The 17,347-nt window shown below is 39.5% G+C and overlaps 2 protein-coding genes across 7 annotated transcripts in view; both read right to left on the bottom strand.

The window, feature by feature from the left end:
- ZNF684 (zinc finger protein 684) overlaps positions 1-16,060 on the bottom strand; it is a 41,452-nt gene extending 25,392 nt beyond the window's left edge. Inside the window, exon 1 of the mRNA XM_057500074.1 lies at positions 15,930-16,060. The gene's annotated coding sequence lies outside the window, so the exon portion shown is untranslated. The remainder of the gene's footprint in view (positions 1-15,929) is intronic.
- EXO5 (exonuclease 5) lies at positions 5,041-16,793 on the bottom strand. 6 transcript variants are annotated; one of them, XM_036893268.2, is made up of 2 exons: positions 16,661-16,793; positions 5,041-6,480 (listed from the first exon to the last, which is right to left on the bottom strand). In XM_036893268.2, exon 2 carries the CDS (start codon positions 6,451-6,453, stop codon positions 5,332-5,334), a length of 1,122 nt encoding a protein of 373 aa, XP_036749163.1. In that variant the 5' UTR covers positions 6,454-6,480; positions 16,661-16,793; the 3' UTR covers positions 5,041-5,331. The 6 variants fall into 6 exon arrangements, with proteins under 6 accessions (XP_036749163.1, XP_036749157.1, XP_036749162.1 ...); XM_036893262.2 differs by having other exon boundaries at positions 16,651-16,781; XM_036893267.2 differs by lacking the exon at positions 16,661-16,793 and adding an exon at positions 15,930-16,067.
- Between the last annotated feature and the right edge of the window lie 554 nt (positions 16,794-17,347).

Genomic DNA, 17,347 nt, shown 5'->3' with positions numbered 1-17,347 from the left:
ATGAGGACCTAACACCAGATGCTTTTGGCAACTACAGGAAGGGGTTGGACAGGGGGAAGCTAGGGAGGTGCCAATCAGTGGTGGTAGCCAGGTCACTACCAAAAAGACATGCACACTGCAAGAGCCCAGACACACAACTGGAAATAGGAAAGAAAACTCCTGTATTTGGACTCTCCAGAGAAACAGAATAGGAGATATATGTATGTATATATACATACAGGCATACCCTGGGGATATTGTGGGTTGTGTTCCAGACCACCACAGTAAAGGAAATATCCCAATAAAGCAAGTCAAATGAATTTTTTGGTTTTCCATTGCATAAAAAATTGTGATTACATTGTAGTCTAAAGTGTGCAATAGCATTATATCTAAAAAAGTGCACACCTTAATTTACAAATACTGCTAAAAAATGATGTCACCTAAGTATTTTGAGAATTACCAAAATGTGACAGAGACATGAGTTGAGCAAATGATGGGAAAATGGCACTGATAGACTTGCCTGATGCAGTTGCCACAAACCTCCAATTTATAAAAAACAGTATCTGCAAAGGACAATAAAGTGAAGCACAATAAACCAAGGTATTCGTGTGTGTGTGTGTGTGTGTGTGTGTGTGTGTGACAGAGAGTAAAGAGAGAGAATTTACCATAGAAATCATTTCAAGTGGTAATGGAGGGTAAGAAATCCCCCAATCTGCTGTCTGCAAGATGGAGAACTAGGAAAGCCAGTGTGCATAATGCAGTCCAAGTCTGAATGCCCAAGAACCAAGGGAGCCAGCACTGTAATGCCCGGTCTGAGCCAAAGGCCTGAAAGCTAGAGTGGCATGGGTGTGCTAGTAAGTCCTGGAGTACCAGGAGAGTAGATGAATGTCCCATTACAAGGAGACCAAGAAATTGCACTTCCTTCACCTTTTTTGTTCTATTCAGGCCCTGATGGACCAGATAATGCCTATCCACATTGGTGAAAGCAGATCTTCCTTAGTCAGCAGCACTCTGCTTCAAATGCATCTCTCTTCTGGAAACACTCACAGAAATAATGTTTTTCCAGCTATCTGGGCACCCATTAGCCCAGTCGAGTTGACACTGAAAATTAACCATTATATCTTCCTCCTCCAGTATCTCCAACATCCTCTGCTAAGTCTCTTTTGAGTAGTGTTACCAAAGTATATCTTTTTCAATTCTTTTAGTTTCAACCTATTACTGTCTTTATAGTTAAAGTGAGTTTTTTACAAGTATATATAATATATATATATATTGGTCTTGCTTTTTTATACAACCTCACAATTACTGCCTTTTTCCTCAAAACAGTATTCTTAATGTAATGATTGATATGACTGGTTTAAATCTACCATCTTGATAAATCATTTTTAGTTTAACTATTTGTTAAACTATCTGTCAATCTACCATCTTGTTTTTTATTTCTCCCATCTGTTTTTTTATTCTTTTTCCCCCACCTTTCTTTGGAATAAACATTATTAAATGCCTTTCAAAATGATTTTATTTTAATATCCTTTGTTGGCTTATTATATATTTTGTCTCTTTAGTGGTTGCTTTAGGGTTTCTAATATACATCTTTAGCTTATTAAGACTACCTTTCATGGTATATTATACCACTTCACTTAACAGTAGAGAACTCTACAACATACCAAGCTATATGGAATTATGTCTCAGTTTTTAAGAAAAAGAAAAGAACTTTACAACAATAAACTTTTATTTCTCCCTTTTTGGTTTATGTGCTATTATTGTCACAGTTCTACATCTTATAAATCTCACAAAATATTCTATTATTATTATTACCTTAAACAAGTTATCTCTTACATTTAAATAATTATAGTGTTTATATTTGCTCGTGTAGTTACCATTTCCTGTAGTTTTCTTTCCTTTGTTCATAATCCAGATTTCTATCTGGTATCATTTTCCTTCTGCTTGAAGGACGTCATATAACATTACTTTCAACTTCTTTATGTCAGTAAGTCTTTATTTCATTGTAATTTTTGGAAAATATTTTCACAGTATTAAAAAGTCTAGGTTTTATTTAAAGATAGTAAAGATATTGCTCTACCACTTTTCCTGGCTTCTATCATTTCCAACAAGCAATCTGTTGTCTTTTTTTTTTCACCCTCCACATCCAATGTATTTCCCCTCTCTGGCTGCTTTTTAGATTTTCTCTTTATCATTGGGGTTTTAAGTAATTTGATTATGATGTGCCTTTGTGTAATTTCCTCCATGTTTCTTGGGCATGGAGGTAATTGATCTTCTTGGATCTGCAGATAGATAGTTTTCATAAAATTTGGAAAAAATTTAATATTATTTCTTCAAAAACTTCTGTCCTCCCTCTCTCTCCTTTGTGGACTATAAATACACACAAAATAGACATTGCTTAATGTTTTCCCATAACTAACTCAAGTGCTGGGGTTTTTTCCTTTACAGTATTTTTTCTGTGTTTCATTTTGGATGCTTTCTATTGCTATGTTTCAAGTTCACTACTATTTTCTTCTACAATGTCAAACCTGTCATTAATTTAATACAGTGTATTTTTCATCTCTAGAAGTTCAATTTTGGTATTTTTGAAAAGTATCTTAAGCCAACTATTACCAAGGTCTGTTAAAACATGAATCCATGTCTTTTTGCTCTATACTTCTGAAAGTTATGACTTTAAGTTTCTAAGGCTAGTATGTCTGAAATGAAACAAAAGGACTGTTAAGAAGAGGTCTATAAGACAATGATCTTGATCACTAAATATAACATTGTCCTAATTTCTTTCCTTCCTTCCTCCCTCCCTCCCCCTTCTCTTCTTTTTGTGTGTGTGTGTGTGTGTGTGTGTGTCTGGTTTTAATCAGTAATGCTGGTCTTGTAAAATGAGTTTAGAAGTTTTCCTTCCTCTTAATTTTTGCAATAATTTGAGAAGGATAGGTACTAATTCATCTTTAAATGTTGGGGAAATTCACCTGTGAAGCTCTCTGGTCCTGTTTTCTGGGAGTTTTTAAATTACTGATTCAATTTCATTACTTATAGCCAGTCTATTCAGATTTTCTATTTATTTGTGATTCAGTCTTGGGAAGTTTTGTGTTTATCCATTTCTTCTAGGTTTCAAATTTGTTGACATATTTGTTTATAGTAGTCTCTTATGATCCTTTATGTAACATCAGCTGTAACTTCTATTTTGGATTTCATTTGGTCCCTCTCTTTCTTGATGAATCTGTCTAGAGTGTTATCAATTTTATCTTTTCAAAGAACCAGCTTTTAGTGCCATTGATCTTTTCTATTTTTTAAGTGTTTATTTCACTTATTTCTTCTCTGATCTTTACTATTTCCTTCTTCACTTATTAACTTTGGGCTTTGTTCTTTTTCAGGTTCCTTTAATGTGTAAAATTGGATTGTAAAAGTTATTTAGATTGTAAGGTTAGATGTAAAGTTAAATTCAGAATTTTGTTTCTTGAGGTAGGCCTATCATCTTATAAACTTCTTTCTTAGAACTTTTTGCTGCATCCCATAGATTTTGGAATTTGGTGTTTCCATTTTCATTTATCTCAAGTATTTTCTGATTTCCTCTTTCTTTCTTGACCCATTGGTTGTTTAGTAGCATGTTCATTATCTACCATGCTGTCCATACATTCTCTGCTTGAAAAACTGCCCCAAATCTCTCAACTCAACCAATTCATTATTTAGGTCTCAGCAGTCTTCACTTCTACAAGAATGCTTTCCTGACCTCAAAAGTCCAGTGAAGTATTCCCTTTGCGAATCTCTATTAATTTGTAACACTCTACACTAACACTTTTTTTTTTTTGGTATCATTAATCTACAATTACTTGAAAAACATTATGTTTACTAGGCTCCCCCCTTCACCAAGTCCCCCCCACAAACCCCTTCACAGTCACTGTCCATCAGCGTAGTAAGATGCTGTAAAATCACTACTTGTCTTCTCTGTGTTGCACAGCCCTCCCCGTGCCCCACCCCCCAACTACACTAACACTTATTATATGGTTTTATCATTGCTTGTTTAGTTGTCTGTATTCTGTGGCAGACTATATTAAGTATGAAGGCCAGAAGTGCATTTCTCTTGGCTGGGTCCTCTCAAAGCTGATTTCCTCTTTGTGCCACAGGATGCCCTGAATTATTGCTTCCAAAATCTTATGGCCTTGAAGATCTGCCTCCTGCAGGCCTCCAGTGGATGTGCAAGTTATCAAATTCTGGAAGTTGACCCTCGTAATGATTTTTGCCCCAGAATATGCAAGGCAGAAAAAGAGCTGTCCAGATTGATCTAGCAGATGACATCACATTTTTAAAACTATCTGCCTTAACCTGGAAGTGTCATTTTGGTGTCATGATGGAGTTGCAGGGACCAATTAAGGACTGGACATGTTCATCTCTTCCTCTTTCCCCCAAGAGTGTAACAAAACAAAAAGTGCCAGCTCTGTTTCTGAAAATTTCAACCTTGCAGAGATTGCAAGTTGTCAATATCCATTTGCCCTTATTTGCATTGAGATTCCTGTCCACTATGTTTACATTTTCCTTAAAATGTTTTCATTTTATAAAAGGTATCCTACTGTATGTAACCTTTTGGGAGTTATTTTTTCACTTAATATTGTGCTGCTAAGATTCATCCATATTGTTGCATGTCATTGTAACTTATTTGTTTTGGCTGCTATACATCATCCACTCTTCTGATGATGGGCACCTGGATATTTTTTTGGTTTAAGTTTTGCTATTGTGAAAATGCTAAAGAGTATATTGTTCATATTTCTTGTTGTACATGTATCAAGAGTTTCTCTTAGCATATACCTAGAAGTGGTATTGCTGGATTGTACAGTGTGTGAAGTTACATATTACTTCATGTATTCTTATTTAATATTTTCATTTTTTTACTCCTGTTCTACTTCATTTTCCCTTAATCCTTTAAGCATACTTATTAAACTTAAATTATTGGTCTATTCATTCTGCTAATTGTGCTTCAGAAATATCTGCATGTATGTACTTAAAGGCTTGGGAATAACAAATATTTATAGTGGTCATCTAATGAAGGAGTGAGAGTATGAAACTAGACCTGGAGAGCATTTCACTTTATTTTATCATATAAAATGTAGAAAGCCTTAATTAACAAAAAATAGGTAGAAGACTTAACAGAAACCAAAGAATTTTCTTAGGGAAGTACTAACTGCTGAAGACTGCTCCAGCCATGATGAGCATCTGTCTTCTTAGTAATCCATGGTAAAGCTCCAGGGACAACACAATCCCAGATCTCTCCATGAAAGCCAAGATCAGTGACTGGCCCTTTTACTCTGCTGAGCATACCAGGAGCAGGAGGATCAAAGTTCCTGGAGGAACAACTTTTGTTCATTTAGTTTTTTTGGCTTGGGGTTTTAGGTTGGAGCTGGGAACCCCATCACCCTTCTTCCACTCACAGATATCTGCATAGTTGCATGTCCAGCATTTCCAAGCTTCCTCTATATCAACTCCTTGAGGATGTCGGTGGCCCATCCAGTAGGCCATATAGTGTTGCACTTTGCCTCTCACCTCCTTCTCTTCAAAGGCCACAATCTCTGTACCCAGCACAGTGGCACTCTCTTGGTGGATATACTCAATCTTCAGGATATCAATAACTGGGAGGTCAGACAGTGTTAGAGCTAAGAAGACCAGCTCCATGAGGTCACCCAAGGACTTCACAGAGAGGCCTCCCTGCTGGGCATGCCTCAGCACTGAAGGTCCCAGTGGTTTTTCAGGACACAATTTTGCATGGTGGATTAGGCTGGCAGTTGTCACTTTCCCTTGTACCATGGCATCAAAGATATATTTATACAGGCTGACTTGAAAACAGTCTTTTTTTTTCTGAGCTTCCAGAGGGAGCACAGGGCGCCTGCGTGTCTTGAGTTCAGCAAGTTCCAGTTCCCCCTTGGTTGTATAGTGCAGCTCATCAATCACTCCAACAAGAAGCACACCCTCTACTTCTCCAAATACCGGAAACTCTCTGATGAGCCCTTCTGCCTGCAGGGTAGGAATCATTGATAAAATGTTGAGAAACTTAACTGCCCAAGCATCTTCTTTAGTGGTGATGGGAACAGTCACAAGATCATGAACTTCTAGTTCTCTAGCTAGGTGGATGCTGGAACCAGTGTCCAAAACAGCTGCCTTCTCAGGTGCCAAAAAACCAGAAAACTCCTTCCCATATATCATTTGCTGTTCACACCAGTCCTGAGTAGACAGGTCAGTGACATACAAATATTTAAGGTGGAATCGCTCCATAGGTGATGAGACATCCAATCCTCTTTTCCACTTTGGTAAGCTTCTAAGCTTGCCATCCTTCCCGGGGAGTTGCGAAGAGGAGCCAGGCTTACTGAGTGAAGCACTTGACTCTTGGTTATCTTCTGGGTCCAGAGACTCTAGAATCTCTGAGTCACTCAAGTCTGAGAACCCTGAGGCCTCTGCTGATGCCATCTCTTCTTTCCCAGGCTCTGCCATGTAACAGCTGTGGATTGGGCAAAGGCCCTGTACATCATGTTAAAGAAACACATTATCCAAATAAAATACTTCTCAAAAGCACTTTCAAATACTAATGAGGTAAAAAGAATCATATGACTAATTATTTATTTACATTTTTGAAAGAAGTCTAGTTACTAAAAACCAATTAGTAACGCTACAGAGTTGTATAGTGCAAGTACAACTTACAATAACAAGGTTCCTTGAATTCACCCATACCTGAACACTTGGCAAAACTTTTTAAGCACATACTTTTATTCCTGAATTGGCACTAACTTATTTTGTGTTATTTCAAGCAAATCACTTTCCTTGGCATCAATTTCTTCATTTAAAAGGAGATTTGAGATTTGCCTTTTCTGCTTCAAAATTCTACTGACTTAGGACATTATTTCAAGTGAATATAGATCTTTATAAATGTCATAGCAATGTTTGACTGCTTACCATCAGCCATTTCTACAATTCCTTTGCTACAAAGTCCTTAACTAGGAACATAAATTTCAATTACAAACAGTTTCTTGAGAAAAATCAGGTCTATAATGACTGTTTTTAAATGCAGTTTCAGGAACATAGTATGGCAAAGTCAAAGACTATAGAGAAATACAAATAAATCTCATACAGGAGATAACAGAATGACATAATAAGAGAGGATGTTCATAGCAACATGTAGTAATCAATTGCTTTCTAAACTTGAGATATATTAAGGAAAGCACAAGAAAAAAAATGCTCTTGGTGGGTTTATTTTATCCTTACTGACTTTATAAATTATCCTGCAAACATTATAGAAAGTAATGTTTCCTGCTGTTTATTTTCTCCCTCCATGAGAAACTAGCTTCTTATGGAAAATATCTCTCAATAAACACTTAAAAAATATTATTGTCTTTGCACTAATAGTAGTGAATATTCATTGTGTATAACTGTGTGCTAGACACTGAGCCAAGTGCTTCATATCCAGTCTCACCATTCTACCATGGGTCAGGTATTCTTTTTTAAAACTTTTTACTATGAAAAACTTCAGACAGTGGAGGAGCCAAGATGGCAGCATGAGTAGGACAGTGGAAATCTCCTCCCCAAAACGTATATATTTTTGAAAATACAACAAATACAACTATTCCTAAAAGAGAGACAAGATACAGGACAACAGCCAGGCTACATCTACACCTGTGAGAACCCAGTGCCTCATGAAGGGGGTAAGATACAAGCCGCAGCCCGGCGGGACCCGAGCACCCCTCACCCCAGCTCCCGGCGGGAGGAGAGGAGTCGGAGCGGGGAGGGAGTGGGAGCCCAGGACTGCTAAATAGCCAGCCCTAGCCATCCACACCGGAGCGCAGACACACAGTGCATGCGTGGTGTGCTGGATACTAGGGAAACCGAACAGTACAACCTGCGAGTGGGTCCCTGCAGCCGGCGCCCCTGGGAAAAAAGAAAAGTGAGTGCTTTTTGAAAGTCTTAAAGGGACAGGGGCCTCACAGCTGGACGGAAGCATCCCGGTGCACTCAGACCAGCAGCTGGGAATCCCAGGGAACTCCGGGCGCCATAACCCCTGGCAGCAGTGCAACTTGGAGGCCCCTCACAGTGATAAACAGCCTCCCGCCCGTTCCCCCTCCGGCACGGCCCCACCATAGCGAAGCAGCAGCCTGAAAGCGGCCACACCCACAGCAGCTGCGCGGAGCTTACTCCACAGCGGCCAGGCAAGAATCAGAGACCCCGTCTGCATGCAACTGCTCAGCACAAGCCGCGAGGGGCCGCCATTCTCCCAGAAAAGGAAGGCCAGGAGCAAGTGGAAAGGGACTTGGTTCTCCCAGCTGACACACGTGCCAACTGCCTACGACTACCTCTATCGCCATGAAAAAGCAGAAGAATTTGATACAGACCAGACTAAACCAGACATCCTCCCCTGAGAAGGAATCTGGGGAGATAGATTTAACCAATCTTCCTGAAAAAGAATTCAAAATAAAGGTCATAATGATGCTGATGGACTTGCAGAGAAATATGCAAGAGCTAAGGAGGGTAGAATACAGAAATAAAACAATCTCTGGAAGGACTTAAAAGCAGAATGGACGAGATGCAAGAGGCCACTGATGGAATAGAAATCAGAGAACAGGAAAGCAGAGAAGTGGATGCAGAGAGAGATAAAAGGATCTCCAGGAATGAAAGAATATTCAGAGAACTGTGTGACCATCGAAATGGAATAACATCCGCATTATAGGGATACCGGAAGAAGAAGAAGAGAGAAAAAGGGATAGAAAGTGTCTTGAAGAAATAACTGCTGAAAACTTCCCCAAACTGGGGAAGGAAATAGCCTCTCAGACCACGGAAGCACACAAAACTCCCAACACAAGGGACTCAAGGAGGACAACACCAAGACACATAATAATTAAAATGGCAAAGATCAAAGACAAGGACAGAGTATTAAAGGCAGCCAGAGAGAGAAAAAAGGTCACCTACAAAGGAAAACCCATCAGCTTATCATCAGACTTCTTAACAGAAACCTTACAGGCCAGAAGAGAATGGCATGACATATTTAATGCAATGAAACAGAAGGGCCTTGTACCAAGGATACTGTATCCAGCACGATTATCATCTAAATATGAAGGAGGGATTAAACAATTCCCAAACAAGCAAAAGTTGAGGGTATTTGCCTCCCACAAACCACCTCTACAGGGTATTTTAGAGGGACTGCTCTAGATAGGAACACTCCTAAGGCTAAATGGATGTCACCAGAGAAAATAAAATCATAGCAAAAAAAGCAGACAAACCAAATACTAACTAAAGGCAAAAAATAAAATCAACTACCCACAAAAGCAGTCAAAGGAAACACAAAAGAGCACACACACACACACACACAAAACACTTAACATACAAAGAATGGAGGAGGAGGAATAAGAAGGGAAAGAAATTAAGTATCATCAGACTGTGTTTATAATAGCTCAATAAGTGAGTTAAGTTAGACAGTAAGATAGTAAAGAAGCTAACCTTGAACTTTGGTAACCACAAACCTAAAGCCTGCAATGGCAATAAGTACATATCTTTCAATAATCACCCTAAATGTAAATAGACTGAATGCACCAATCAAAAGACACAGAGTAATAGAATGGATTAAAAAACCAGACCCATCTATATGCTGCTTACAAGAGACTCACCTCAAACCCAGAGAAATGCAGAGACTAAAAGTCAAGGGATGGAAAAAGATATTTCATGCAAACAACAGGAAGAAAAAAGCAGGTGTTGCTGTACTAGTATCAGACAAAATAGACTTCAAAACAAAGAAAGAAACAAGAGATAAAGAAGGACATTACATAATGATAAAGGGCTCAGTCCAACAAGAGGATATAACCATTCTAAATATATATGCACCCAATACAGGAGCACCAACATACGTGAAACAAATACTAACAGAATTAAAGGAGGAAATAGAATGCAATGCATTCATTTTGGGAGACTTCAACACACCACTCACTCCAAAGGACAGATCCACCAGACAGAAAATAAGTAAGGACACAGAGGCACTGAACAACACACTAGAGCAGATGAATCTAATAGACATCTATTGAACTCTACACCCAAAAGCAACAGGATACACATTCTTCTCAAGTGCACATGGAACATTTTCCAGAATACACCACATACTAGGACACAAAAAGAGCCTCAGTAAATTCAAAAAGACTGAAATTCTACCAACCAACTTATCAGACTACAAAGGTATAAAACTAGAAATAAATTGTACAAAGAAAGCAAAAAGGTTCACAAACACATGGAGACTTAACAACATACTCCTAAATAATCAATGCATCAACGACCAAATCAAAATTGAGATCAAGCAATATATGAAAACAAATGACAACAACAACAAAAAGCCCCAACCTCTGTGGGATGCAGCAAAAGCAGTTTTAAGAGGAAAGTATACAGCAATCCAGGCCTATTTAAAGAAGGAAGAACAATCCCAAATGAATAGTCTAAAGACACAATTATCGAAATTGGAAAAAGAAGAACAAATGAGGCCTAAAGTCAGCAGAAGGAGGGATATAATAAAGATCATAGAATAAATAAAATTGAGAAGAATAAAACAATAGAAAAAATAAATGAAACCAAGAGCTACTTCTCTGAGAAAATAAACAAAATAGATAAGCCCCTAGCCAGACTTATAAAAAGAAAAAGAAAATCTACACACATCAACAGAATCAGAAATGAGAAAGGAAAAATCACGATGGACCCCACAGAAATACAAAGAATTATTAGAGAATACTACAAAAACCTATATGCTAACAAGCTGGAAAACCTAGAAGAAATGGACAACTTCCTAGAAAAATACAACCTTCCAAGACTGACCAAGGAAGAAACAGAAAATCTAAACAGACCAATTACCAGCAACGACATTGAAGTGGTAATCAGAAAACTACCCAAGAGTAAAACTCCCTGGCCAGAAGGATTTACTGTGGAGTTTTATCGGACATACAGAGAAGATATAATACCCATTCTCCTTACAATTTTCCAAAAAATAGAAGAAGAGGAAATGCTTCCAGACTCATTCTGTGAAGCCAGCATCACCCTAATACCAAAACCAGTCAAAGACCCCACCAAAAACAAAAATTACAGACCAATATCCCTGATGAACATAGATGAAAAATACTCAACAAAATATTAGCAAACCAAATTCAAAAGTACATCAAGAAGATCATACACCATGATCAAGTGGGATTCATTTCAGGGTTGCAAGGATGGTACAACATTCGAAAATACATCAACATCATCTACCACATAAACAAAAAGGACAAAAATCACATGATCATCTCCATAGATGCTGAAAAGGAATTCAACAAAATTCAACATCCATTCATGAGAAAAACTCTCAGCAAAATGGATATAGAGGGCAAATACCTCAACATAATAAAGGCCTTATATGAAAAAACCACAGCCAACATCATACTGAACAGCGAGAAGCTGAAAGCATTTCCCCTAAGATCGGGAACAATACAGGGATGCCAACTCTCCCCACTGTTATTCAACATAGTACTGGAGGTCCTAGCCACGGCAATTAGACAAAACAAAGAAATACAAGGAATCCAGATCGGTAAAGAAGAAGTTAAACTGTCACTATTTGCAGATGACATGATATTGTACATAAAAAACCCTAAAGACTCCACTCCAAAACTACTAGAACTAATATTGGAATACAGCAAAGATGCAGGATACAAAATTAATCCACAGAAATCTGAGGCTTTCCTATACACTAACAATGAACTAATAGAAAGAGAAACCAGGAAAACAACAATTCCATTCACAATTAAATCAAAAAGAATAAAATACCTAGGAATAAACCTAACCAAGGAAGTGAAAGACCTATACCCTGAAAACTACAAGACACTCTTAAGAGAAATTAAAGAGGACACTAACAAATGGTAACTCATCCCATACACTTGGCTAGGAAGAATTAATATTGTAAAAATAGCAATCCTGCCCAAAGCAATCTACAGATTTAATGCAATCCCTATCAAATTACCAACAGCATTCTTCAACGAACTGGAACAAATAGTTCTAAAATTCATATGGAACCACCAAAGACCCCAAATAGCCAAAGCAATCCTGAGAAGGAAGAATAAAGTGGGAGGGATCTCGCTCCTCAACTTTAAGGTCTACTACAAGCCACAGTAATCAAGACAATTTGGTAGTGGCACAAGAACAGAGTCACAGACCAGTGGAACAGAATAGAGACTCCAGATATTAACCCAAACATTTATGGTCAGTTAATATATGATAAAGGAGCCATGGACATACAATGGGGAAATGACAGCCTCTTCAACAGCTGGTGTTGGCAAAACTGGACAGGTACATGTAAGAGAATGAAACTGGATCATTGTCTAATCCCATACACAAAAGTAAATTAGAAATGGATCAAAGACCTGAATGTAAGTCATGAAACCATTAAACTCTTAGAAAAAAACATAGGTAAAAATCTCCTGGACATAAACATGAGTGACTTCTTCATGGACATATCTCCCTGGGCAAGGAAAACAAAAGCAAAAATGAACAAGTGGGACTATATGAAGCTGAAAAGCTTCTGTACAGCAAAGGACACCATCAATAGAACAAAAAGGTATCCTACAGTATGGGAGAATATATTCATAAATGACAGATCCGATAAATGGTTGACATCCAAAATATATGGAGAGCTCACGCACCTCAACAAACAAAAAGCAAACAATCCAATTAAAAAATGAGCAGAGGAGCTGAACAGACACTTCTCCAAAGAAGAAATTCAGATGGCTAACAGACACATGAAAAGATGCTCCACATCGCTTGTCATCAGAGAAATGCAAATTAAAACCACAATGAGATATCACCTCACACCAGAAAGGATCACCACCATCCAAAAGACAAACAGCAACAAATGTTGGCGAGGATGTGGAGAAAGGGGAACCCTCCTACACTGCTGGTGGGAATGTAAGCTAGTTCAACCATTGTGGAAAGCAGTATGGAGGTTCCTCAAAAAACTAAAAATAGAAATACCATTTGATGCAGGAATCCCACTTCTAGGAATTTACCCTAAGAATGCAGAAGCCCAATTTGAAAAAGACAGATGCACTCCTATGTTTATCGCAGCACTATTTACAATAGCCAAGAAATGGAAGCAACCTAAGTGTCCATCAGTAGATGAATGGATAAAGATGTGGCACATATACACAATGGAATATTATTCAGCCATAAGAAAAAAACAAATCCTACCATTTGCAACAACACTGATGGAGCTAAAGGGTATTATGCTCAGTGAAATAAGCCAGGCGGAGAAAGACAGGTACCAAATGATTTCACTCATATGTGGAATATAAGAACAAGGGAAAAACTGAAGGAGCAAAACAGCGGTAGAATCACAAAATCCAAGAAGGGACTAACAGTTACCAAAGGGAAAGGGACTGGGGAGAATGGGTGGGAAGGGAGGGAGAAGGGGTGGGGAAAAGAAAGGGGGCCTTAAGAGTAGCATGTATAATGCGGGGGGAGGGGGTCATAGGGAGGGCTGTGCAACCCAGAGAAGACAATTAGTGATTTTACAGCATCTTACTACGCTGATGGACAGTGACTAATAGGGTATGTGGGGGGGACTTGGTGAAGGGCAGAGTCTAGTAAACATAATATTCCTCATGTAACTGTAGATTAATGATACCAAAAAAAAACAAAAAGAAAACTTCAGACAGAGAAATAGAAAGAACAGAACAATTAACACCATATACACACCATCCAGAAAACAGTTGTTGACATGTTTCTGTATTTGCTTTTCTCATGTGCACAGTGTTTGTGGAGGCTGAATTATTTTAAGGTAAACTACACATCATTAACACTTCCAGTATCAATGCTTCAGCATACACTTCCAAATGAGGACATTCTCCTACATTAACTACAATACTATTATCATATCTAACAAAATTAGCAATTCCCTAATACTCTGGAATGTATCATATTTCCCCAAATGCTCTAAAAATGTCTTGGATAGCTTTAAGGCAGGAAACAGAGACCACACATTATGTTTGATTGTTTTCTCCCCCAAGTATTTCTAACCTTAAGAAGCTGGACAAATTACCTTGTGAAGATACTCTTTTTAAGCCTTCCTTTTAATCTCACATATCTAACCCTGCACAGGGAGAAACAAAACAAAACAAGGTATGACCAGCCCACCAGTATTTGACTTTGGGTGCCAGAAAAATAATGTGACAAAAAATTAAACTGATTGAGGTAACTATGAGCCATGTTTCCTCCTTGTTATTCTAATAAGGAATGAATAAGGTGAATACACCAACTCCTGCCTTAAAACTGAAGAACTAATGCCTTGGAAATGGTATTATTAGTCATGGTTGCAGTTAACTAATTTTTAAATAGTCTAAACGTCCCTAATGAAGAAAACACAGATAGCTGGAAGAAAAAGTTATCTGCAATGAACAAAAGAAATACAATGCTAAGACTTTTGATTATAGCCTTAAAGTTACTCAATTATAGGATACTTCAATAGTAATAAAACACAGAAGATGCACATTTGCTCAAGTGACTTAAAACTATAAATGTGCCTTAGAAGATGATAGTTCCAAAATGAATAATGCTATTTGGACTATCAGGTCCCTGACTGTTGGAGAATATCTTTACACCTGCTGCCACCAAGAAACTAAAGCTAATAGCAATTAACATGTGTATTTTGGGTCCCTCCCCACCCCCAGGGGAAGGGCACTAGATCCAAATCCGCTAACCTTGAAAATATTTTATTTCAAATACCTATACCTGGGCTGTTCAATATGTAGCCACCAGTCACATATGGCTACTTAAATTTAAATTTAAACTAAATTTAAAACGATTTCTCAGTTGCATCAGGCACACTTCAAATGTGGCTAGTGGGTACGACTTCATAAGGCACAACTAACAGGACATTCTCCTGATCACAGAAAGTTCTAGTGGACAGTATGGATTTAGACTATTTCATGTGTATGTATTAACTCCCCAAAGAGAGAGTAAGCTCCTGAACCATATGGACTTTCTACTTGTTTTACATACAATACTGACAACAGGGTAGCCCTGAACATGTAAGTAAACTGTTTTGTAAGAAGACACAAAAGGTGGGGCATTCTCTATGGAATTATTCATCTAAAAGAAGAAAACAGTACACTGGGGGATGGACAATTTAGACTCAGATGTGTTGCCTGGGCTTTCCTATGCAGAAAAAAATCCATGATGCAGTGCACTATGTCCCAAAACGCAGTTTGTATCTTTTTGACATAAGATCATTTTACATGTATATGGCTCAACATTTTTAGATATACCTTACAATAAATATAAAGCTATTACTGCAGGCATCAAATACATAATTTCATAGTGTTTCTTAGGACAAATTTGATTTTTAAACAAATGTAATTTAAAAGATCAAAATATGAGAACAATACAGGCAGTACATAGATACGGCAAGTCATCAGGTAGTGAATGAAATGTTTGGAAAACACTAGCATAGTGTCAAGAGTCTAGGGATCCTAAAGATCTGAATTCTGAAACTGAACTGTGCCAGTAGTATTTCCCAGTATGCTACCTGCCTTATGAGTACTCTTGGGCAAGTTTTTAGTTTTCCTGAAGCTACTGACACATCTTTAAAATTAGAGTACTCCTTCCAGCTGAAGTCAGCTACCCAAAGGACTGAATGATAAAACATAGTATGCATATTAGCATTCACCAAACGTGGATCTCCTTCCCCTTCCCAAGAAGAAATGAAATAGTGTATCTTCCCTCTAACAAATGGAACTGAACTTTGAGAGAAAACTGCTACTCACCTGGGGCTTGGTTGCCTTTCCTTCTCACTAGGAAGGGCAAATGCTGAAATGACAAGGCTCAGGGAGGAGAAAGGAGCTCTGAAAGACCAGGTCTGCACTGAAGAATCTTGATACGCAACTCTGGGCCTTGCTGTGGTATAAAGGGGACTTCTGGTCCTTCCTTACCTGACCAGGCTCTCACATCGTGGCGTCTCCTCCTCTCTGATCCGCACTGCACAGACTGCTGCCCACTCCAGATCCTAGGCTGCCTTCCTCCTGGATCAAACTCTCCATGACTTCGTTTTCCCCATACCCTGAAGTGTAGTTATTTGACCCAATCCCTCCTTCCTGCAAATAAGAGGGTCAAAAATAACCAAGGTTCCCCAGGAGATCCGAAATCAGTTCCCTCTTCAACTTCAGCCCAAAAGCTTGGCAGAGACCTCTGATGAGAGGCTTTTCTCTTCTGATGCGTTTCTGCTGCCTGTGGAACGGCCACTACTTTCACCCTCACCATTCCGACTTGTTCCGTGCAGCCCGGACTTGTGGGCTGAGAGCATTTGCTTTCAGCAGGGGCCTTCCCACTGGCCCCAGGCCTCTGTCTCCCCGGAGTTGTATATGCCGTCAAATTTTTTGAGCACTTCCTACAATATTCCGCAGGGGCCGAGAACGAAGGCAAGGGGTCGCCAGACCCGGAAAGGCGCCCCGGCGCACTGCAGGGCTTTCGGAGGGCGGGAGATCCAGAACCCACAGAAGCCTGGCCTGCAGAGGCAGGGGAGGCACCCCGCTGCCCGGGAGCCTCTCTTACGTGAGGGGTCGGGTGGGGCACGCGTGGTCAGACCCTGGGCTACAAAATGCAGCCCCATAACCCCGCACCCCCATTAGCCGGCCTTCCCCTAACTTTGGATACTCCTCCGAACCTTGGGCTCCACTCGGTTCCGTGGCGGCCTCGAAACTGCTCCCGGACTCTTTCCGCAAAGAGCATAGGCAGTTTGAGCGCAGACCCTTTCGGACCCAGCTTCGCACAACTGCACTGGGAGACCAGACCCAGCAGGCCCAGCGGCTGTCCCAGGACCGCCCCCTTCCAGAAGCCTCAGCGGAGACTCTGAGTCCTCGCGAGGTTATGGTTCAGACGGGAATCTCTCTCTCCGCGGGGCGGAGGAGGGTCCACTTTGGGCGTGGCTTCCCTCTGCCAGCAGATTGAGTGTGCGGAGTAATTCGGCAAGGAACCGCGCTGTCAGCCGACCCATGCGCCCACTCCCGCGGGGTGACCCGGCTACTTCCAAGCCGGTGTCCGAGGAAGATCTGGGCATATCCCTTTCCCTGGTGCACCTGCCTACCTCTACCTGTTGAGTGCTGCGTCTTGGCTTTGCCCCTCTTGGATTCCGTATCCCGCTGTTAGCACCTCGCGTCAGCTTTCCCAGCTGGAAACAACCACGGCCTCATTTTAAAAAGATGCTTGCATTCGTCTTATTTGTGGATTTCGTTTTTCTATTTACTTACTCTTTAATTAACTTTTTTTTTTGTGTGTGTGTGGGGGGTGAATGCAACACAATTATATTCTGAAATATTAAAGATAAATATAAGGATTATTTAAAAGACATGTA

Source organism: Manis pentadactyla, chromosome 4, assembly GCF_030020395.1.
Source record: "Manis pentadactyla isolate mManPen7 chromosome 4, mManPen7.hap1, whole genome shotgun sequence".
Classification (NCBI taxonomy): domain Eukaryota; kingdom Metazoa; phylum Chordata; class Mammalia; order Pholidota; family Manidae; genus Manis; species Manis pentadactyla.
The sequence above is the reverse complement of the archived record's forward strand: the minus strand, read 5'-3'. Positions and strand labels throughout refer to the sequence as shown.